Source organism: Megalobrama amblycephala, linkage group LG2, assembly GCF_018812025.1.
Source record: "Megalobrama amblycephala isolate DHTTF-2021 linkage group LG2, ASM1881202v1, whole genome shotgun sequence".
NCBI classification, from domain to species: Eukaryota; Metazoa; Chordata; class Actinopteri; order Cypriniformes; family Xenocyprididae; genus Megalobrama; species Megalobrama amblycephala.
The window spans coordinates 56,688,527-56,713,061 of NC_063045.1; the positions used below are offsets into that span (position 1 = coordinate 56,688,527).

General features: G+C 36.7%; 2 protein-coding genes across 4 annotated transcripts in view; one reads left to right on the forward strand and one right to left on the reverse strand.

The window, feature by feature from the left end:
* The window catches only part of edil3b (EGF-like repeats and discoidin I-like domains 3b), a 32,098-nt gene extending 24,137 nt beyond the window's left edge, over nucleotides 1-7,961 (reverse strand). Inside the window, exons 1-5 of one of the 3 annotated variants that reach the window (XM_048181102.1) lie at nucleotides 7,862-7,961; nucleotides 6,764-7,065; nucleotides 3,807-3,881; nucleotides 1,568-1,597; nucleotides 453-581 (exon numbers count right to left, since the gene is read on the reverse strand). In XM_048181102.1, the coding sequence (XP_048037059.1) occupies nucleotides 453-581; nucleotides 1,568-1,597; nucleotides 3,807-3,881; nucleotides 6,764-6,830 (301 nt within the window). In that variant the 5' untranslated portion in view covers nucleotides 6,831-7,065; nucleotides 7,862-7,961. Of the gene's footprint in view, nucleotides 1-452; nucleotides 582-1,567; nucleotides 1,598-3,806; nucleotides 3,882-6,763; nucleotides 7,412-7,861 lie in introns of those variants that run through there. The other 2 variants (XM_048181101.1, XM_048181103.1) reach the window with 2 other exon arrangements.
* Nucleotides 7,884-21,746, forward strand: rasa1b (RAS p21 protein activator (GTPase activating protein) 1b). The gene is made up of 26 exons (XM_048181098.1): nucleotides 7,884-8,011; nucleotides 8,401-9,054; nucleotides 9,167-9,319; nucleotides 9,497-9,632; nucleotides 9,718-9,788; nucleotides 11,105-11,222; nucleotides 11,336-11,367; nucleotides 11,504-11,556; nucleotides 11,646-11,796; nucleotides 12,656-12,734; nucleotides 12,815-12,938; nucleotides 13,023-13,179; nucleotides 13,268-13,355; nucleotides 15,004-15,084; nucleotides 15,170-15,327; nucleotides 15,410-15,486; nucleotides 15,575-15,747; nucleotides 16,778-16,937; nucleotides 17,014-17,156; nucleotides 17,550-17,665; nucleotides 17,786-17,872; nucleotides 19,016-19,083; nucleotides 19,247-19,335; nucleotides 19,437-19,514; nucleotides 20,725-20,859; nucleotides 20,937-21,746. Exons 2-26 carry the CDS (start codon nucleotides 8,582-8,584, stop codon nucleotides 21,018-21,020), a joined length of 3,084 nt encoding a protein of 1,027 aa, XP_048037055.1. The 5' UTR covers nucleotides 7,884-8,011; nucleotides 8,401-8,581; the 3' UTR covers nucleotides 21,021-21,746.
* The last annotated feature ends 2,789 nt before the right edge of the window (nucleotides 21,747-24,535 follow it).

A 24,535-nucleotide genomic window follows, 5' to 3' on the forward strand; every position in this document is an offset into this window, starting at 1 on the left:
GATTAATTGCACCTAACATGAAAGTTTTTAATATATTTTTATATTGTAATAATTTCACATTTAATCTCTAAATGAATGTAAAAAAAAACATAAAAACTGTATATTTTAAACATTTGATCTAAATCGTAGGAAATTTTCAGAAATTGAAAAGTTATCAAACACTTCACAGTCTTCATTGCATAAATTAAATATAGATTATTCATTATTAAAGCTACAAAAGTGATTCAGTCAAGAGCAGTGAGTGATTTTCTCTGTCTTTTGTTCTTTGATAAACATTAATGACAGACTGCAGCAGGTTTATTAGGCTGCTGTCACTTTAAGATCTGACGCAGATCTGACACACATCCGATGTCCTCTTTACATTAATTTAGGGCTTTATTTAACTCATTTAAGACTGTGCTTATAACTGAAACTAAATTAAAATAAATGTGCCTAAAAAAGATGTTTCTTACTGTGTTGGCAGTGGACACCATTGAAGCCAATTGGACATCTGCACAAATATCCGACAAAAGTGTCTCCGCGGTAGGTCTCACTGTGTTCACACACCCCTCCGTTGTGACACGGGTTCGGGTGGCAGGGCCCTGAATGAGGAAAACACATAGTATCTGAAATCTCATTCATTTTTAAATGGAACTTAAAGGGTTAGTTCACTCAAAAATTAAATTTCTGTCATTAATTACTCACCCTCATGTCGTTCCACAGTGGTTCGGAACGCGTATCAAACTACCAAAGTCACGCCCCCCAGTGGTGAACCACTGAAATTTCGAAACACTTATGATGTAACGAAGCCTCGTTTACTGAAATCACGTGACTTTGGCAGTTTGATGCACGCTCCGAACCCCTGATTCGAAACAAAAGATCTGTAAAGCTTCATGAAGCAGTGTTTTGAAATCGCCCATCACTAGATACTGTTTAATAAAGTGGTTATTTTGTTTTTTGGTGCACAAAAAGTATTCTCGTCACTTCATAACATTAAGGTTGAACCACTGTACTCACATGAACTGTTTTAAATACATCTTCAGTAGCTTTCTGGGCATTTGAAAGTGTTAATTATCTTGCTGGCAATGCAGGCCTCACTGAGCCATCGGATTTTATCAGAAATATCTTAATTTGTGTTCTGAAGATGAACGAAGGTCTTACGAAGGTAATTAATGACAGAATTTTTATTTTGGGGTGAACTAACCCTTTAAAGTCTTACTTGCAGGTTCATGTATAAGTGAACTTGATGATCAGTGTACTTAATCACATGCACTATTCCCTCAAGGTGATTATTATTTCATGTCCTTCAGCTCAGTCTGAACATCACAATAAATACTGCATTAGCTGTAAAAGACGATTCCAGAAAGTGTGACTTCCTAATGAACGCTAAGCAGATGTTTAAATATGAATTAACAAGTGAATGGAAATCGAGGCTGACATCATTTATGTTCACGGCTCATAAGCCGAACGTGAGCCATCTGCTTAATATGGCTTTCATATCTGGAGTCTCAATGAGCAAGCTCTTTTGAACCTTTCTTAAAATGAGGAGAACACACCATTAAAGGAGACTTCAAATAAACAAACTCACCGATCACAGATTCCTCTTCCCAGCCTGATGCTGTTAAGAGAGCAGAATGCACAGTTTGTGTGAGATTCTGACATATTCTATCTGCACTATTAAAAATAAAGATTCCAATTAGATGAAACAGTAGAACCTTCTAAAATTCCACTACAAACTTTTTATTCATTTACACTTTTTCAGTAAAAGAATGTAAAAATGCTACAGTAAAAACCTGTTATGCTGTTAACTTACCAGTTAACATACCGTTAGCTTACCATACTGTACAAGTTCATATGTAATTTTACTGTAAAATACTGTCAAATAAAAACTGACTTAAACTACCATTTAATTTACAGTAAAAAAAACTGTAAAGCGACATACCCATAAGTCTCTGCATGACACCAAATATGATTATGTTTTGTATAAATTATTTTATTTCTTCTCATTTTTTTCAGTAATCCACATTAAGATGTTTTGTGTTACAGTGCCTAGAAAATCATCATACCCCTTTGAAATAGATACTTTATTTGTTGTACAGCCTGAAATCAAAATCCATTCCAAAAAACCTTTTCCAGCTTTATTTACAAATTTTGCCTTACAACAACAACAACAACAAAAAGCAACAGTTCTGAAAATTGAAAAACTAGATTAACAAGGTTGGAAAAGTCATCAGACCACTGATTTAATACTTTGTAGAGCTACCTTTTGCTTTAATTACAGCCATTAATCTTTTTGGATATGTCTGTACTAGCTTTGCACACCTAGATTGGGGAATATTTGCCCATTCTTCCTCAAGTTCAGACTCAAATTGCATGGTTAGTAGCAATGGACTGCTCTCTTCCAGAGTCCGTCCATTGGATTTAAGTCAGGGCTCTGACTTGACCACTCAAAGATGTTCACCTTCCTATCCTTAAGCCATTGTGTTGTTCTTTTGGCGGTATATTTAGGATGTCATATTGGAAGGTGAATGACCTGCCCATCTTCAGCTGAGGGATGCAGGTTTTCCTCAAGAATTTTGATGTACTTGGCAGCATCCATTTCCCCTTCAATCCTGACTAATCGCCCAGTCCCCTCTGAAGAGAAACACCCCCACAACATAATGCTGCCACCACCATGCTTCACAGTAGGTGTGATGTGTTTGCTTTTTGCCAAACAGAGCGCTTGGAGTTCAGTCCAAAAAGGTCAATTTTGGTCTCATCAGACCATAGCACCTTTTGCCAGATGGCATCAGAGTCTTTCAGGTGTTGTTTTTGCATAGCACAAACGAGACTGAGTGTGGCACGTTTTCAGGAAAAGGTTCTTTCTTGCCAGCCTGCCATCCAGGCCAGCTTTGTGTAAAGCTTGTGAGATAGTTGTCACATGCACAGACCGACCATAAAGCATAAAGTCCTTCAAAGTTGCCTTTGGCCTCTTGGTAGCTTCTTTGATCAATGTCCTCCTGGCTTGGTCATCCAGTTTTGACGGACGGCCTGATCTAGGCAATGTATTGGGGGTGCCATACGCTTTCCACTTCTTAATGATGCTCTGAATGGTACTCAGAGGGATAGCTAAAAGTTTTTTGTAGCCTTCTCCTGACTTGTGCCTTTCTACAACTTTACCCCAGAGGCCTTCTGAAAGCACTTTCCCAACCATGGTGAATTATCTTCAGTACCATGGACTACAAACAGTGGAATCTTCAAGAAACTGCTGGTTTTATTCTGACGTAATCAAAACCACTACAACTGATGTCAGGTGGGGCAGTTAGCCTGGTGTTTAATCTGAAGTTTATAAGTTGCACCTGAGCAAGTTTATATCACCCGGTATTTATCACTAATTAATTTTTAATAATCCTCCAGAATATTTTAAATGGTTATTTTCACTTTGATGATGAGGGCTATAATGTGTACATATAGCTCAAAAAGTTTTACTTAATTTATTTAATTTTCCAGGGTGTAAATGTGATAAAAGGTAAAGATTTTCACTGGGTATGATGACTTTCTATAACAAAATTCTGATCTGAAGAACCATATAGCAACTCAAGAACAGCCAGAAATGATTCTTGATAAGAAAAGGGTTCTGCTGAATCTGAGAATCTTTGGAGAAGCTTTATTTGTGGGAGTGTGGAGAAATAAAACACTTCAAATTTGTAAACTCATGTATGATACATTTTCAGATGACAAGGAATAGGCAAAAACTTAATAAAACTAAAAAAAAAAAAAAAAAAAATTGCAAGAAATGAAATCTCATGGGCCTTCAGGCTTCTTGAAAAAGTGCCTTAAAAACTCACAGGAAACATTTTCATCAGATGGTGTACTGGGACAGTCAGCACCGTTCTCACACGGAACCGGTTCACATACTTCACCTACAAAACACGAAGAGATATAAACAGGAAATGAAAGTATCTTCTTTTCCAAAGACAAGTCATCTCTACAACTTGGAAATGTGTGTTGCAGAGCGATGCACATGAGTTTGTGATGCTATCCTCAGCCACGCTGTCATTTCGACCTGAATTATTCAGCCACAGGAATCTGGAGTGGAACTTTGAGTGTTTACACAGGTGTCCTGTCGGCCAAACTTTGGAATACGCTGGCTGACTCTTAAAGATGCAGCGCAGATGTTTGGTGATGACAAAATGTCAGTGCTTCAGAAATGTGTAAGGTTAAGTGAGATGGAAGATTAGAGAAAATCCTTTGTGTAAAGAAACACGGCTGATGGAGCTGTCTACTTTCACATTGATCATCCGACACAACCTGAGGGCATAAAGCTCAGAGTGGATTATAGTAGCACGATCCACACGGCCTTGTGCTTTCCAGTACAATGAATTTCAAACTGCCAGGAACGTTATGTGCATTGATACAAAAACACTGGCACAGAAAACTTGCTACAATTTGATTATGAGTAACACAGTGAAACGGAAGGAATTGAATGATTCCTCAAAGCTTATAGTTCTATTTTAACAAAACCCTTATTGAAATGTACCAAGGTAGTCACATTTTCCACCAAAAAGTAGGCCTAGTTATTACTACTGGGATAAAACTGTGGTACTGTATTTTCACTAACAGAAAGGTACTATGGTACCCTAGTAATATTGTAGTTGTTGGCACAAGTACCATAGCAATATCATGTTGTTTTGTACAAGTGCACTACCAAAAGTTTGGGGTCAGTAAGATTTATTTTAATTTTTTACAAAATTAATACTTAGGGATGCATTAAATTGATCAAAAGTGACAGTAAAAACATTTATAATGTTTCAAAGGCTTTCTGTTCTTATAAACTTTCTATTCATCAGAAGATCCTGAAAAAAACAGGGTTTCCACAAAAATATTAAGCAGCACAACTGTTTTCAATATTAATAATAATAGCAAATGTTTCTTAAGCAGCAAATCAGCATATTAAAGGTCCCGTTCTTCGTGATCCCATGTTTCAAACTTTAGTTAGTGTGTAATGTTGTTGTTAGAGTATAAATAAAATCTGTAAAATTTTAAAGCTCAAAGTTCAATGCCAAGCGAGATATTTTATTTAACAGAAGTCGCCTACATCGAACGGCCAGTTTGGACTACATCCCTCTACTTCCTTCTTTAATGACGTCACTAAAACAGTTTTTTGACTAAGCTCCGCCCACAGGAATACACAAGAGTTGCGTTTGTAGAGTGTGTTTGTCGCCATGTCGTCGAAACGCTGTTATTTTCATCCCGCAGTCCAATCACCGGGTCTGATTCCGGCTCAGATTGATAGGGTAAAATTAAAGACATGTTTACAATAACACTGAGCGCGTGCATCTCCACGTTATGGTAAGAGGCGTGACCTTTCCGGGCAAGATGCGCTAAACTGCTGTCAAATCACAACACAGGAACCGCTGGCACAATCAGAACTCGTTACGTATTTCTGAAGGAGGGACTTCATAGAACAAGGAAGTCATCAGCCCGTTTTTATGACAGTGGAAACAGCGGTATACAGATAAGTAAATTATGTGAAAAATACTGTGTTTTTTTACACGCGAAACATGAACACATGTTATATTGCACACTATAAACACAATCAAAGCTTCAAAAAAACACGAAAAACGGGACCTTTAAAATGACTTCTGAAGGATCATGTGACAGTAATGATGCTGAAAATTCAGCTTTGCATCACAGGAATAAATAACATATTAATAGTTTTAAAATAGCTTATATTAAAATAGAAAATGGTTATTTTAAATTGCAATAATATTTCACAATATTAACATTTTTACTGTATTTTTTACTGTAGCCTATTACATGGTAGATGATATTGTTTGTACAATTTACTGTAAAAACTGTAGTAAATATGGTATTTTGGTGGAAACTATGGTTTATAAGTACATTGTACATTTTTGTAAGCATCAGTAATAATTTTAATAAGTTGTAGGTATGAAAAACAACAGGTTTCTACACACATATATATATAGAGAGAGAGAAAGAGAGATACTGTTTGAAGTAAATTGACTGAATTCCCATACATTTTACTTCAAAAATTGTAGTAAATATGGTATTTTGGTGGAAACTATGATTTATAAGTATATTTTTGTAAGCATTACAAAGATAATATTCATTTTAATAAATTGTAGGCATGAAAAAACAACAGGTTTCAAGCTAAAAACAGCTCTAATTAGTGATATTACACAAAAAACTCTATCACAACAACACTAACCCAGTTGATTTCTAATGACACCTCAGTGACAGTCCATACTGAGTCATTCTAGTAAAGGTCAGCCACAGTATGACATTTAACAATCACACTGGGTTCAGCCATTAAAAACACAAGGTGATGTTTCAGGCTTGCATATGATAGTTTTTGAAGCCTATTTATTGTTCAGATGACCTCTGGATCACCTCAAAGTAACATCAAACAAATATCACAGATCACAACAGCGATTAGGAGCAAAGTAACATGCACGAGCAGGTGTTTTACTATTCATTTCCATCTTTATGTGTCAAGCAGCTGCATGTGCTTGGATTAATATCATGTTTAATTGAACGTCTGTTAGAGGGCGCTGATCAAGCCCGAAATAACCCGACATCTCATTATCATCTCCCTCATGAATTATGTCTGAGGACGTTTGAATAAAACACCAAAGTGATGCAGCTGATGTCCGACCTGTGAATATAAACGCATTAAATGTTATCTTGAAGTTCTGACGTGTCTGATTAACTTAATGTGGGTTTGTTTTGTGCAAATGTGAGTCGTATGATGAACGCACAGAGTTGTGTTCAGTGAACTCACCAGTGGATGTCGGATGTGGGATGGACGCGGCAATGCGGACGACCAGGAACAAAAATAAAGGAACCATGGCGAGGAAACTTGAGTATGTCCGCTGGTTCTCCAGTAAAGCCTCGATCCGTCCCGAGTTTCAGCTGTGATGCAGATGTAATGGCAGAGAGACTCGCAGCGTGGATGTCCGGTGATGCTGTGACTCCGAGCAGTGATGCTGCTGCTGCTGCTGCTGCTTCTTACTGCAGTGATGAAGATGATGATGGAGACTCGACACTGGCATCAGTGAAGACGCACCCACTGATCCATTCATCCTCAGAAAGCAAGAAAAAATAATGAACTTTAATATCTAGGGCATACGGGGAATTTAAATGTAGCTACTGAAGCTACTTTACAGAGTTAAACAAAACAAACAAACAAACAAAGAAATGAACGAAAAAATAGGGGCACGTAATTGATTTGACTCTCCAATATTCGTGATGTGCAACGTAAAATCGCCACGTGCAAATGTAGCTAATGTTATAATGTCCCATATTAACCTACTTTATTGGCTATTTTAGTACAAGAAAATAAAAACATCACGTCTTACATCGAAAATAATCTTTTTTTCTATAGCCTAGGTGTGCTCTCATTATGACTATAAACATGTTCATTTATTGCACATATTGATGTTCTTCATAGCACATTATGAAGATAACCTCAAAGTTGTGTGTGTTAGTGTTGTGTATCTGGCGCCCCCTGTAGGTCAACAAGAGGAAGTAACAGCATTCGACAATATTAGTAGATAATATTCAAGCATCTTCGAATTAATAGGCTAATTTTAACCGTATATATCGCATAAACCCTCTGATTCTAAGTAAAACCTCGATTCTGATTATCATACTCATCTTTAATGATTAAAAACGTATAAAGTTGCAATAAAACTGAGAAAACAGTTTCTATAAAACATTAGAAAGGTGATAGTCTCCATGACTTTCACTGTCTTTAAAGATAAATGAGCTAATTAGCCTATATTTAAACAATAAAAAAACATATACATAATTTATTATTATGATTTTACAGTAGCAGCATTAATTTTACGTGACTATGTATGGCAGAAACCGTTGTTACCATGGTATTTTGTTGTGAAGGGTGGCAAGGCACGGGCACGCGCTTCAGTCAGGAGCGCGGCGGGCGGGCTCACGCGTGGTGGGAGTGTTTGAGGGGCGCGAGGGCTGCGCGAGACTTCACAACACAACTCTCAACATGAAACTAGCCAAAGTGAGTGAAACAAATGTAACGAAAAACTTCCTTAACATCGTTTTTAACATCTCTTCCCCACTCTTTAACACTCCTGCCTGACTGTAAATAAGCATAAGCGCTCAACTAACCTCAAACGCTGGACTTTTGTGCTGTCAAACTTGGCCAGAACCAAACTAAGCTAACAGCTAACGCACATAGCCGTCATTTGTATGCAGATTCGATTTGACTCTGTTTTTCTTTAGGCTTATTCTTGCTGAAATGCAGTTTTACAGTTCCTCATACTAGTTTTGATGTGTATTCCCACTCCAGATAAATAATATCTTGTTGTGATTACAAAGTGCTAGTGTGTAAAATATATATAAGTCTTATTCCAGTATTTGAGTTACTGTGTCCTTTCCTATTTTCAGATAAGGAGAAAATCAGACAATGAAGACCTGAAGCTGTCTGTCTTGTGTTAGACCCAAACCAACACACTGAATTAGAGGGAAAACTGTCTCCTAAAAGGGAATAAAGGTGTAGTTGTGGGTTTCAGGAGGGGAAACCCTCCTGAACTTTGTCAGCTTTCATTGCCAGCTTCCCAGGGTGACAATGATGGCAACCCAGGGTGGCGGCGAGGAGCCTGATCCCTTTTCGGTGGTGACCCGAATGGCTGGGGCAGGAGGAGACGGGGCCACCCATTTACCAGCCTGTTGCAGCCAGGGGATGCAGATCTCAGACCTGAGCTCAACTTTGTCCGTCCATACCACAGGTTTACCACCCAAGCAGCCTCCTGGGGTCACATATTCCGTCTTTGGGAAGGATCCGAGACCTGGAACCGTCATGTTTGCCTCAAAGGGAGGTGGTATTAGTCCTGGACATGTTATATCGGGGTCTTTTTCAGGAGTTGGGAGAGAGATGTCAGATCCTATGCAGGAAGGTGCTTTCGGTCTAATATCATCCACATCCCTGAGTCCCGAGGCTCACTCGCTGGGCACAGTTGAAGAAGGTGATGCTCTGGATGTGCAGGAAATCGGAGAGGATGACGAAGTTGTTTTAACCCTTACTGCACCGCCTCCTAATCAGTGAGTTGCTGTAATATGACTTTTTGCACCATATGAGTGTATATCTCTGAACTGTGATGAAAATAGTAAAAGATCATTTGGCAAGTACATAATGGAGTTTGTAACTCTACAGGTGGTATCATGGGAAGCTGGACCGGATGATTGCAGAGGAGCGTTTGCTTCAGGTCCGGGCAGCGGGCAGCTACCTCATCAGGGAGAGTGACCGCCGACCCGGCTCATTTGTGTTATCTTTCCTTAGTATGACCAACACAGTCAGTCATTTCAGGTGTTTGTTTTTTTCTCTTAATCTTTCTCCTCAGCATCACTGTCAAATCATCTTTATATTGAACCATCACTAACGGTCATGACGATTTATTCATTTTTCTTTTATTGTAATCTAAAAGATTTTATACCAAGATAATGAGATGATGTCTGTGGTGACCGGAGTAATGAATGTTTGCAGGATCATCGCCATGTGTGGCGATTACTACATTGGAGGCCGTCGTTTCTCCTCTCTGTCAGATCTGATTGGTTATTACAGTTATGTGTCCTGTCTGCTGAAAGGAGAGAAGCTGATATCACCAGTCGCCCCTCCAGAGGTAGACATTTTGTATTATTTATTAACAGAAAAATTGACAATGTCATTTCCACTGTGTATAAAAACAATATGTTTTGTTATGTAAGCCTGTTGAAGACCGCAGGAGGGTGCGAGCAATTCTCCCATACACCAAAGTGCCCGAAACTGATGAGATCAGGTAAATTCATTTTATTATATATTACTTTCAAATACTATATACTATAAGTATATATACTTTTTTTTTTTTTTGTAGAAAATTAACATTTATTCAGCAAGGACATTTTATTTTGGTCAAAAGTGACATTTATATTGTTACAAATGCTTTTCTTTTGAACTTTCTAATTATCAAAGACAAAGTAGTAATGTAATGTAAAAAAAACAACATAGCAAAAATATTACCAACCCCAAACTTAAACAGTTATGTGTTTGTGTGTGTATATATATATATATATATATATATATATATATATATATATATATATATATATACTGTGTGTGTATATATATATATATATATATATATATATATATATATATATATAAAAAAAACTTTTACTGACACTATTTGTATACTACGGAAAAAGATTAGGGCCAGGCAATAATAATAATAATAAAAACATCTTGAGATTAAAATCTATGTGCAGATAAGCATAATGACTTCACCCTAGGCTGGAAGAGTGTGTATAGACATATACACACTCAATATTTTTCTTTCTGTTTATTTAACAAAGTCTTATGTAGAGATATAGGCCTAATATAGGTTGTCCTTTCTGTTTCCGTTTGCACATTTACAGTAAAACATATCGACGCACTTTAAAACATACAGTAAAACATATCGACGCAACTTCTTGCCTGTATGGTGATTAGATTCACTGTTTTGCACTGCCACATTAAATTTGAGAACGTGACACGTTTTTTATTCTCGGCATTTTATTGAGACATTTTTTCTCAAAATTTAATGAGTTTTTTTCTTGAAACACGATGACTTTATTCTCAAAATGTAATGTTTATTCTCAACATTTTATTTTGACCTTTTTTCTCAAAACACGACTTTTTTCTCAAAACGCAATGATTTTATTCTCAATGTTATATTTAACTTTTTTTCTCAAAATGTAATGTATAATCTCGCCTTATAATTACTTTAATCTCGAGATTGTTTTATTTTTTTTTATTATTGCCTGGCCCTAATCCTCTTCCGTAGCATACTATTATAGTATTTATTAATATTTTGAATTTTATGTTTTTTGGTATTATGTTTATATTTTCAGTTCTCATTTTAATTTTAGTTAAATATTTAATAATTTTGTTTATGGTGCGTTTTTTACATTACTATTTAGATTCATTAATTTTTATTTCGGTATTAGTTTTTATTTATTTCCTGTTAGTAATTTTTGTGATTGTGGATTTTACATTTTTTTTATAAAATATGAAAATGAAAAAATTTCAATGTCATTGTGATTAAAGTTTATTTAAATGGACATCTTTTGCTCACAGTTTCTTCAAAGGCGACACATTTATAGTTCATAATGAACTGGAGGACGGCTGGTTGTGGGTGACAAATGTCCGAACAGATGAGCAGGGACTTATAGTTGAGGACCTGGTGAAGGAAGTGGTGAGTGGAAACACTTTAGATTTTAAATAAAAAATATGTGTCAATTATTGGAAGATTAAAAAAAAAGATACAGTATTATGACAGAGGTTGTCCTTGTATCGACACTTTCAAAGGGACGTGAGGAAGACCCACATGAGGGGAAAGCGTGAGTTTAATTTGCTTTGATTTATAGTTGAGGAGTAGTAATGCAAACTTTATGTCTACAACATAAAATTGATAGGAATATCTAATTATATTCATGCATCTCTTATGATCTGCTCAACATCTTTTGTCTGTTGCAGCTGGTTTCATGGCAAGATCAATAAGCAAGAGGCTTATAACCTACTGATGACAGGTCTGTCAGAAAAAGAAAAAAATGTTTAAATGAAAAAAAAAAATAGCAAAGGGTTACACCTGCCAAACTTCTGTAATCGTTCTCCCTAGTTGGGCAGGTGGGCAGTTTTTTAGTGCGGCCATCTGACAGCACACCTGGGGACTATTCGCTGTATTTCCGCAACACCGAGACCATTCGGCGCTTCAAAATCAGCCCCACACCCAGCAACCAGTTCATGATGGGAGGCCGTTACTACAACAGGTACATACAATTTGCAAGCGTTTTAAGGCTTTTAGAATGTATAAAATTGAGTTTCATGTAGGTTTGTCAAAAGTACACATTTCGGTACCAAGTCAATACTGAAATTTAAAAAATGTGACAATACCAGCATTTCCCCCTAGCATTTTGAGCGCTGTTGAGCGGATTCTTAAACACCTCTGATGTGTTCACATGCTCAACAGATATGTCTGTGATTGGCTACAATGATCAACGCTTCAAAAACATGTTGTAAATAGACATCTTTGACGCTCTTTACCAAGTGCTTACACAGATACACACGGGAGTGCTTGAAAGCAGGCGTCTATCAGCGGATATATTAGGGATCTGTTGATGGATGCCTGCTTTCAAACTCTCCCCTGTGTATCTGTGTAAGCCAGGGGTGTTCAATCCTGTTCCTGGAGGGCCTCTGTCCTGCAGAGTTCAGCTCCAACCCTAATTAAACACACCTGAACCAGCTAATTAATGTCTTACTAGGCATACTAGAAACTTCCTGACAGGTGTGTTGAGGCAAGTTGGAGCTAAACTCTGCAGGACAGTGGCCCTCCAGGACCGAGTTTGGACACCCCTGGTGTAAGCGCTCGGTGAAAAACGTCAAAGATGTCTATTTACAACATGTTTTTGAAGCGTTGATCATTGTAGCCAATCACAGACATATCTGTTGAGCTTGTGAACACAATGGCCAATCAGAGGTGTTTAAGAATCCGCTCAACAGCACTCAAAATGCTAGGGGGAAATGCTGGTATCGTCACATTTTTAAAATTTCAGTACCGAAGTCAGTACTTTCGACAACCCTAGTTTCATGACACACCTTGCTTGTGTTTTCTTGTTTATGTTTTTACAGTATTGATGACATCATTGAACACTACAGGAAGGAACAGATAGTTGAGGGCCACAACCTTAAAGATGCTCTGTCTGTCCAAGTACGTGCAACAACCTTTTGGAAAATTCTCATTCTTTTTATTCAAGTGTTAAATTATTTAAATTGTGTGATTTTTATCAGCACCAGGAGCAGGTGCTGACAGACACTGTCGAAGGCAAAGAAATCTACAACACTATCCGTCGAAAGACCAAGGATGCTTTCTATAAAAACATTGTCAAGAAAGGTTATGTCCTGTTCAATAAAGGTATCGCCAACATTTCACAGTAGGATTATGTTGAAGGCATTATCAAAATAATTTTACTAAGACATTGTCTTACGTCTTTTATAGGAAAAGGAAAAAGATGGAAAAATCTATATTTCATCCTTGAGGGAAATGATTCCCAGCTGATCTACTTCGAGAGTGAGAAACGAGCGACTAAACCAAAGGGTTTAATTGATTTGAGTGTGTGTTCTGTGTATGAGGTCCATGACAGCATGTTTGGCAGGTTTGTTTCTCGCTGTATTATGTGCTGATAATGGTTCAACTTAAAATTTGCTTGAACTACAAATAAGTTTTTTTTTTTTTTTTTGTAGGCCAAACTGTTTCCAGATAGTTGTGCAGCACTTTAGCGAGGAGCAGTGTATCTTTTACTTTGCAGGAGAGACACCAGAACAAGCTCAGGTAACGATTATTTCATTAGCAATGCTGGCTAATACACTTTCATTAGAGTAATGCTGTGTCAAAGTGTTAAATCACACATCTTCCATGTTAATCAGACTTTTTGTCTTGAGTTTAGCATGAGAAGTAATGCATTTGTAAGTCCATCGGTTTCAGTCCCGAAGTGAAATTTCATTGGTCCAAAATCCATCTCCACGTACGCCACTGAAACACTGGCCAATATAGTGTTGGAGGTTTCACGCCTATATATGCGTGGCCTGGTGACCAATCTACACTGATTTCACTTTCCATCAGTAAGAGCAGAGTAATAGCACAGCTGTACAGAAAATATTGCAATCCACACAACATAATGGGAGACATATCAGAGTTCAAAAGAGGACAAATTGTTGGTGCGCATCTCGCTGGCTCAACTGTGACCAGGACAGCAAGTCTTTGTGGTGTATCGAGAGCTATGGGATCCAGGGTAATGTCGGTATTCTACCACATAAGACGAACCACATCCAACAGGAGTAACTGTCGACGCAAGAGGAAGCTGTCTGAAAGGGATGTCCAGCTACTAACCTGGATTGTATCAACCAAAAAAAACAACATGAAACGACAGCTGCTGAATTAAATGTGCACCTTGACTCTCCTGTTTCCACCAAAACTGTCAATATTCATGGTCAGGCTGCTATAGCCAAACCTTTGGTCGCTTGTGCCAATGCCAAATGTCGGTTTCATTGGTGCCAGCAGTGCAAATCTTGGGCTGTGGACAATGTAAAACATTTGAAGAATCCACATTCACTGTCTTTCCCACATCCGTGGGAGTTACAGTGTGGAGAAGCCCCAAAGAGGCTTAACACCTGATTGTTGCTGCTGAGAGTAAAACATGAGGGTGGATCAGTGATGGTTTGGACTGCAATATCATAGGCCCACTACTTGTGCTGGATGGGCACATCACTGCCAAGGACTACTGAACCATATTGGAGGAACATGTGCACCCAATCCTTCAAACATTGTACCCTGAAGGTGTTGCCGTTTATCAGCATGATAATGCCCAATACACACAGCTAGACTTGTGACAGAATGGTTTGATGAACAAGAAAGTGAAGTTGAACCTCTCCCATGGCCTACACAGTTACCAGATCTGAATATTATCAAGATACTTTGGGGTGTTTTGGTGGAGCAAGTCAGAAAACGTTTTTTTTTCCACCAGCATCACATAGTGACCTGGACACTGTTCTGGAACAGGAATGGCTCAAAATCCCTCAGGCCACTGTGAAGGACTTGTATCTGTCATTCCCAAGATGAACTGATGCAGTATTGGCTGCAAAAGGAGGTTCTACATCATGCTAATAAATTATTGTGGTCTAAAACCAGGCATTTCATTTTCATTGTCCAACCCCTGTGTGTATGTGATATATATATATATATATATATATATATATATATATATATATATATATATATATATATATATATATATATATATATATATATATATATATATATATATATATATACATAGTAATAAATAACATTTGATCTGTTTGACTGTTACATTGTCATCTTGCAGAAATGAGGATGGAAAAATGTTGCACTGTAGAACACTGTGAATATGACTGCTAAATTTATTCTTGCTCTCTTCATCTGTTCTTTCTGAACTGTGTAGGACTGGATGAAATGTCTGCAAACCTTTTGCAGTAACTTGAGGAAACCCAGCCAGCCATGCTCAAACAAACGCCTGCGTCAGGTAAACTCTGTTGCTTCTTGACGTCTAATGTCAATGAGTTACTGCGATGCTACCCCTCATGTGTTACTCACATGTATCTTTACAGGTCAGCAGTATATTTCTAAATGTTGAAGAGGCTCACAAACTGCCCAGTAAACATTTCACAAATGCTTACTGCAACATTTACCTGAACAGCATTCAGGTAGCAAAGACCCATCCGCGGGAGGGTCAGAACCCTGTGTGGACAGAGGAATTCATTTTCGAGTAAGCCGCCTCCACAGATGTTGATAATAATTGTATAAAACTGTATATATCTTTATTAACGTGTTTCATGATATTCCTGTAGTGACCTATCCAGTGAAATCAACAGGTTTGAGATCAGCCTAAGCAACAAGACAAAAAAAAGCAAAGAGAATGATATTTGTATGTTCCTCCTTATTACTTCATACTCAGACTTTCAAAACTGTTTTGTATAAAGAATAACGTGCGCTCTTCTTGTGCTCTCCCGCAGTGTTCATGTGCTGCCCACTGTGTCGGCTCCAAAGGGGTCAGATGATTGACGAGTGGTTTCCTCTGAGCTCCCACGTGCCCCTGAAGAACGTGGTGCCCAGCTCGCTCCGCCTGAGAGTGCGCTACTCTGTGGAGAAGATCATGCCCGTGGAGGTGTACAGTGAGTTAAAAGAGGTGGGATTTTCATTGGAATTATACACGTGTTGATATATACACAGGGTCCGCATATAAATGAAACTCAGTTACTGGCCAGTTGGCTAGAAACTGTCCTAGAAATTACAGTATATTACATTTAAATCACAATGTTAGAACGTTAGTCTGACCCTTGCTGATGAAAGTGCCATTGTTTTAATTGAAATGTTAGAAAACGCAGAGTAATTGAGAACTATTCATGGCATTCAATAGTGTTTTTTATTAATATTTTGAATTAGCTTTTATTTTTATATTTTAATTTTAGTTGATTTTTGGTAATTTTGTTAAGTGCTTTTGTCTTTATTGTGTGTGTGTTTTTTAATACTATTTAGGTTCATTTTTAATCAAGTTTTAGTTGTACTTTAGTTTTAATTTTTATTTATTTCAGAAATAATTCTAATATGCTGTTTTAGTGTTCTATTATTATTATTATTATTGGTGCTCATTTATTAACAATGGTTCTTATTAGTATCAATGTTGCTTAAAAATTTTGTGAAAACTGCAATTTTTGTCAGAATACTTTGAATATAAATTTCAATTAACAGCATTTATTTGAAATAGAAATCTTTTGTAACATTATAAATGTCTTTACTTTGAATCAATTTAATGTGTCCTTGTTGAAAAAAAAAATATTAATTACTATTTTTAAAAAGATCTTACTTTGTATCAGAGTTTCCACAAAAATATGAAACAGCACAGCTGATTTTAACATGGATAATACTAAGAAATGTTTCTTGAGCAGCAAATCAACATATTAGAATGATTTCTGAAGGATCATGTGACACTGAAGACTGGAGTAATGATGCTGAAAATTCAGCTTTGACCACAGGAATAAATTATATTTTAAAATATATTCAAACAGAAAACAGTTATTTTAAATTTGTAAAAAGTTTTTAATATTCCAACTAAAACTTTATACTGCCAATGTATATTTCAGTTAACATAAATATTTTAAATAGTTTTAGTTAACAACAAATATACCCTGGTTCATATAATATTTGATCCTTTACAGCTGGTTCTGCTGAAGGAGTTGCATGTGATCAACGCTTTGGCCCACGTTTGTGGACAGGACCGCACTCTCCTGGCCAGCGTTCTGCTCAGGATATTCAGACACGAGAACCTGGAGGCCCAGCTGCTCAGAGAGCTCAATGACCGTGAGATCAGCGCTGAAGGTACTTCTTTTATTCTTCTTGTTATGTTGTATAGCTGAATTCTCTGAATTATTCACAGAGTTGCTTGTTTTTACAGACGAAGCTACAACTCTTTTTCGTGCCACCACTCTGGCCAGTACCCTGATGGAGCAGTACATGAAGGCCACAGCCACTCCTTTCGTTCACCACGCTCTGAAAGACACCATCCTGAAGATCATGGAGTCTAGACAGTCCTGTGAGGTATTGGTTCATTTTTTTAGGGTTAACTAAAGTGGCATATAGATCATCATGCTGAAAGGCACCAACCATATCCTCCTTTTATAGCTAATAATTTTAGTCAAGGTTTCTTGCATTAAAAATAATGTATTTAATTAATAGTTTCATTATTTGTAATTTATTTTAAATGACCAGTTCTATCCTCTCTTTAACACTTTAGAATTAAACTAGATCTTTAATGCTTAAATATCTACATAACCTATTATGTTTTATGACTGTCAAATGACATGACTAATATGCTTCAAAAATGAATGAACCGTTGCAGCAGCTGATGCTTCCTAGTTTGATGGTCATTTGTGAACGTCATTAGAAATGTTCAGTAACCTTTTTATGCCTGGTAAACATACTGTAAATTAGCTCAATCCCTCTAAACTGGAGAAGAATGAGGATGTGAATGTGAATCTCACTCATCTCCTGAGCATCGTGTCTGAGCTGGTGGAGAAAATATTCATGGCTGCTGAAATCCTGCCTCCGTGAGTCTCTGACATGACTTTTAAGGAATTCAGCCAGTAAACCATTTAATCAGGATATAATGTGAGAGAATGGAGATTTATACATATTGTTGCTTTTTTTCTTTTTCTTTCTTTTTGCAGAACTCTCAGGTTCATTTATGGGTGTTTGCAGAAATCTGTACAGCAAAAGTGGCCCAGAAACACAACCATGACAACTAGAGTTGTAAGGTATGGAAATGTCTTTTTTGTTGCAGGATATTTTGAATGTTTTTTTTATTTATTTAAATGTAATAACATTAATAAATAATAATTAGTTAAATACAATTTATATTAAATGTATTAAGTTATATATTTAATATAAATTGTATTAAATTATATTATTTTATATTAAAATAATTTAATGAATTAGTATAAGATATAGGGGTGTAAATCGGACAGTTCATCACGATTCGATACAATATCGATTCTCATAGCCAGCGATTCGATATTTTCCAATACCTCAAAAAGTTCTGTGATACGATTATGATTCGATTCGATTCGATCAATATTTCAATATTTTGAGCCTATTTTACACAGCCAGTTAAATTTTTATTAGCTCTCAACTGCAACCAAAATATATAACAAACATTTATTTCAAAATTTCACATCCTGAACCCTGATTGGGACATCCACAAATAAAAAATTCACACAGTAATCTAATGACAGCTTATGACATGACAACAGTCAAGAAAGTATTTTAGTTCTGTGCTAAAATGTGTAATGTCATAAAACTGATAAACAAGGAATACACACACACACACACACACACACACACACACACACACATAATTAAAAGACATTTCTTTTAAATGTATAGCGCAGGTTTTTAATGAAGCAACAACATATTATAGGTAGGACAAAACAAGACAGGCTATTAATATTCTTTCATTGTGCAAATTTATTATAAAGGCTCTAATACTGAGCGGCACAATGCATTTGCGCGCATCCCGTGTGCAGAATGATGCGCTTGAAGCAACACAGAGTCACAGTGCGTGGCGCTCCTATGCGGCAGTTTATTGACCATATTCTTTCAGTGACAGTTCCATCTACTGTCCCGAGTGTCTTTCACAAGTTCTGAAAGGTAGTTACGCGTTGGCGATAATGCATAGACTGATATTGTGTGAAAATGTGGAGAGTGTTAAAACAAAGGTGCCTCTATAATTAGCCCACAGGTATCGATTTTTTTACGCATTGCATCGATGCATCGGATCGTTAGACATTAGATCGATGTATCGATCTATATCGATGCATTGTTACACCCCTAATAAGATATATCATCAACTGTATAATATAATTTAATTTATATATTAAAAAAGTCTCTTTTTCTTCCAGTGGATTTGTCTTCCTCAGATTGATCTGTCCTGCTATCGTCAACCCAAGAATTTTTAACATCATTGCTGGTGAGCTGCAAATGACCAAATTGTTTAAATTATGTTTTTATTAAACAGACATCAACAACATTTTTGGCAGGCTTTAAATAAAGCAATGTCTTTTAATAAATCTTTTAAATGTAAAAAAAAAAAAAAAAAAAAATGACATGGCATGACATGTCTATTTCTGCAGACCCTCCTTCCCCTATCGCATCCCGGGCACTCACTTTAGTGGCCAAAGCGGTCCAGAATCTGGCCAACCTGGTGGAATTTGGTGCCAAAGTAAAAAACAAGCACTTTGAGTGAATTTTAATAGTTCTTGTAGACTTTGCAGGTTCTATAATTGTTGCTTTCTTCAAATTCTTAATTTTTTCCCATCTCAGGAGCCGTACATGGAAGGAGTGAATCCATTCATCAAGAGCAACAAACACAGAATGATCATGTTTTTGGACGAGCTTGGGGTTTGTCAGCATCTGTTATTTTGCAGCAAATGTTGCTAGTACATTGAAAAAAAGGTGTAGGATTTTTACTTTTGAAACTCAGAAATGAGTTGTACATAAAACTTTATTTTAGTACGTCTGACAAGAAAATACTATTTCAGGCTATTTTCAGCTGGTAAATTTCACAAATAATTATAGAGAAACGGCAAATAGCACATTGAATTAAACATGAAATTTTGAAGTAGAAAGCCTGAAATAGTATTTTCTTGTCAAACGTACTAAAATAATATTTGTTTTATATGGAAGCTTGTTTCCGCCACTAAATAAAAATGGCAAGTTATAAAGTCAGAATTGTGTGATACAAAGTCAGTTGTGAGTTATAAAGTTTTTTCTCGCAATTACATGCAGTTGCGAGTTACAAAGTCAGAAGTCTTTTTTCCCTCACAAATGGACATTATAACACACAATTGCGAGTTTATATCTCACAATTCTGACTTTATAACTAGCAATTCTTACTTTATCATGTAATTCTGACTTTATATCAGGCAATTCTCACTTTATGTCATGCAATTGTGAGTTTATATCTTGCAATTCTGAGAAAAAAGTCAGAATTGTCAGATAAAAAAAAATCGCAATTGCAAGAAAAAAGGTCAGAATTGTGAGATACAAAGCAATTACCTTTTTTATTTTTATTTAATGGCAGAAACAAGCTTCTATAGTTTTATGTACAACTTAGAAAAATATCTTTTTGCTGTGTAACAAGTTCTTTTAAGACACAAAATAAACTTCCTCCAGGGGGCGCAAATCCTCCATGATCCATATTCAGCAACATGGAAATACACAACAGCTGTTTCCATCCAAAGCTGTTGAATTTAACTTATGCACAAAATTGGAAATCGCATAAAACATTTGCGAATAAAGCACTGTTTCCATCCCATGAGTTCAAGAGAACAAAATCACCACGTCCTGGGACATTGGCGCAAAATATTGAATAAATGTGGAAGCCACTGTGGCTCTTTTTTCCTACATGCCTCAATTGAGTGCATACGTTTTTTATGCACATTTTTAGAATTAATGCTCATCTTGGTGCTTCCATCCAGCTTTCTTTAATGCAATATCCCAATATTTGCCTAAAAGTAGGTGGATAAGCACAACGATGAAGTCATATTCACGTGACCTGTGCAGTATGTTCAGTATGTCTTTAGTATTTATATACGTTTTCTCTTTTCAGAATGTCCCTGAGCTTCCTGAACCCACAGAGCACTTTAACACTGACCTGGCCCGTGACCTCGCTGCCCTGCACCAGCTCTGTGTCACACACTTAAACGAGCTGAGGATACTCAGTAACGAGAGGGGCACGCAGCAGGTAACCGTATAACGTATGACATATTTCATGCTGATAGCCAGTACTTGTGTGTTTCTCATGTTGTGTTTCTTTGGCAGCACATCTTGAAAAAACTCTTGGCAGTCACTGAACTTCTGCAGCAGACCCAAACTCAGTATGCAGTGACCAACAGCGGCCGATAGACTGCAGGATTTCACAGTCCTACACACTTTAAAAGCTTTTACATGTCTGTTCTGTGACATTAACCACTTGTGATCAGAAAGTGAATGTTTCTGTTTCTGCACACCCTTATTTACAGGATGTTTTCATTAAGAGATAAAAATATGAGGCAAGAGAAACTTTCCACAGCTGTCATAAAAAAGGACAGAGTGACAGAAGTGTTCATGACTGCTGTTTGCATTCTGCAATGTTAAACACTATTACATTTTGTATTTTTTTTTTGCTCTGAAAACAAACTAAAAAACATTATACTGAGAAGTCTGACAGTTGTGATGCTTGACAAGCGTTTTATCTTACTGAAACTGTGGAAAACATGCTTGGAAAGACCAAATATGCTTTATGAATTTACACTCTGACTGGTTTGTTTTCTTTTTAAGTGTTGTGATTGAGCAGGCCATCAAGAGAAAACATTCTTTATATCTGATTTTATATATCTGTCTGATGTAGGAACTACCAAGAAGTGCAAAAGAAGCTATTTTGTATCAAAACTATTTTCATACTTGGAATCATGGAATTGAAAATAATGCATTTTGCTTTTGAATTTTTCTAAAATGATTTCTTGACAATATGCATAAGGAGATGGGTGACATTACACTATCAGGTATGCATGCACTCATTTAATACATTATTGTAAAAATACAATAACTGTGTTCTAATATATATATGCAAATAAATCGTAGGATTTTTGACATTTGTCAGTTTTATTTCTATGAATTGCTTACCATTTATTTACAGTTCATTCAGTGTCGTTTTTAAATGTATTTAAGGTGATCGTCCCACAGGAATAACAATGACTAATCAGATAAGTCTTAGAGCTACAATATGTAAGATTTTTGCTGTAAAATATCCAAAAAACAGTAAAATATACTGTAAAATATCCAAAAAATAATCCAAAAGCCAGTGTTAAATTTTGTTCAGTTGAGTACTTACAATATCCCAAATGTTTCCAACTATTTGAAAATCGTGAGAAAATTGCGATTTTAATCAAGGCTCCGGGACGTTTACGGGAGTCGCCTGTCAGTGGCGTCATATCCGCGTTACCCTCGGTTTCCAGTTTTATTTTGTAGAAACCATGGAAACACTAAAGACGCTTTAATATATTACATGTTTTATTAGACAAGGGAACAACTGTTTGGGTTACATTTATAGACAGAAAACGTATTGTTGTTATATAGCTCAACATGTTTAGTCTTATTGTTTAAATCAAATTCTTGATTTTCTGAGAGAACCATGCTTTTACCATGCCTCAGAGAAAAACACTATTTTGTCAAGTAGGCAAGTGATACAGCATTTTCTCCATCATACAATACAATGAATTGCATGCCATTTATCAACAAAAGCCACCCAGCATTTATTATGATATTCTAAAATCGATCTAGCTTACAGTGCCGACGACCACAGCATAATAAAAGTTACAATGCTCGCGAGGCGTGTGTCGCGTTTGTCTCTCATTAGCAATCTCTCCAGCGGCTTCGTTCAGCTCCAACATCACTCGACCGCTTCATACTACAGTAACGTTAATAAACTCATCCATGAGCATGATTTCTGCTCAAGTCCCATCCTGATTCTTTTCCACTGGCTGTGAGGAGAAGACGACATCTCCCAAGATTCCGCGCTCAAACTCAGCGTCATCAAGCTACGCCTTTGTTTTGAATAGGAGACCTCTAGTGGCGAAAAATGTACATATTATAGCTTTGAAGACTTACTTCGTAACATTAAAGGGTTAGTTCACCCAAAAATTCTGTCATTTATTACTCACCCTCATGCCGTTCCACACCCGTAAGACATTTGTTCATCATCAGAACACAAATTAAGATATTTTAGTTGAAATCCAATGGCTCCGTGAGGCCTCCATAGGGAGCAATGACACTTCCTCTCTCCATAAAGATACTAAAAACATATTTAAATCGGTTCATGTGAGTACAGTGGTTCAATATTAATATTATAAAGTGACGAGAATATTTTTGGTGTGCCAAAAAAAAACTAAATAATGACTTATTTAGTGATGGCCGATTTCAAAACACTGCTTCATGAAGCATCGGAGCACAAATGAATCACACTTGCTTATGAGAGTTAAACCAATGTGTCGTGAAATCACGTCAAAAAACATAAAACGTCTAATTTCCTCCCAGTGTAAAGAATCATAATCTGAGACAATGAAACAGGTGGGGGAAAAAAATGAAACAAAAACAAACAAACAACCAAAAAATCTATCAAGTCCCACTGCCCAAAGTCTGCAGATCGGCTCTGAATGGGCAAAAGTCGAGTAGTGTATTACAGCCTTAAGATTACAAAATATATAAAATGTATATTGGTATATTTTTAAGTCTTCTCTTTAAAAAAAAAAAAAAAAAAAAACCCTGATGTTTACAGTTTTACCTCTAGATGGCAGCATTTCACTACATTCTCATGTTGATCTGTCGAAAATTAGTCCTCTGTGCTTAAAAATGAATTCAAAGCTCTACTATGTTGTGAATTCTGCTTTTATAAAATGTTCACTATAAAATATAAGCACATTATTGAAATGTAGCTAATAGAAAAGCAAATTATAAATGCAATCCTTCTGCTGGGCTGGAAGATATAGGCTAGAGCCAGGGCATTAAGGTTAATAGTAACATCTATGAGTGCTGCACAGACAGCGAGTTTTTTTTTTTTTTTGTCGTCTAGGTGTCATTTAGTGCGGCTGAACTTTGCGTTTTGAATCCATTGTAGATATACGAATTTACACACAGACGCCTATGACCTTATTTTTCATTCTGTACTCAGCTCTATCGCGACATCTCTCCGCGTTCAGTCCAAACCCACAGGCCCGACAGAGCTGCAGGACTCTGGTGGAGTGATTTAATTGTCCTGTGACGAGGCACAATAGAGATTACAAGCACCCACCGACAGCACAGTTGGCCAGCAGAAGGGACTCTATGCCCCCTATTCCTGCCTCAGTTTTCTTATTATTTTCCTCTTTCAAAGGGCCCAAATAGAGCCCAGCAGGTTTGAGTAAAGAGACGTGAAAGAACGTCTTCCTACTAACTTTTCAGCCAGTGAACAAAAGATCAGCGTTTATCTCTGAAACCAGCAATGATTAAATCAATGTCAGCACAACTAAAATCAACATGACATCAAACGAAAAGAGCAACATACTGTTTTCTGACAATGTAAAATACAAATGAGAAGATTCATTCATGGGTCAGACTCATTTTATAATTATTTCCATTGGACTGGAAAGTAGCCTATGTTGTAGATGCATTTACACCCCTGTGTGTCTTCATGTGGAGTATGAAAACTTAATGGTTAAAAAAATGAACCTGCAGGTTCACATGAAAAGGATTGTGGAAAATCACATGCAATTTTTTTTTCTTTCAATAACTATCATGATTGATGGAATGTGGAAATGCAACATGTCTATAAATATCTTTAGCCCATGACCTCGTGCCCTGTGGACTTCATATGTCACCCCTTGAGCAGACCTCATGCCCTTAAC

Excerpts from the sequence above, each read along its gene's own strand:
- rasa1b (XM_048181098.1), top strand. The coding sequence starts at position 8,582 with ATGATGGCAACCCAGGGTGGCGGCGAGGAGCCTGATCCCTTTTCGGTG. Across the intron at positions 11,223-11,335 it reads AGGACCTGGTGAAGGAAGTG|GGACGTGAGGAAGACCCACA; the intron begins GTGAGTGGAAAC and ends ACACTTTCAAAG. Across the intron at positions 11,368-11,503 it reads GACCCACATGAGGGGAAAGC|CTGGTTTCATGGCAAGATCA; the intron begins GTGAGTTTAATT and ends TGTCTGTTGCAG.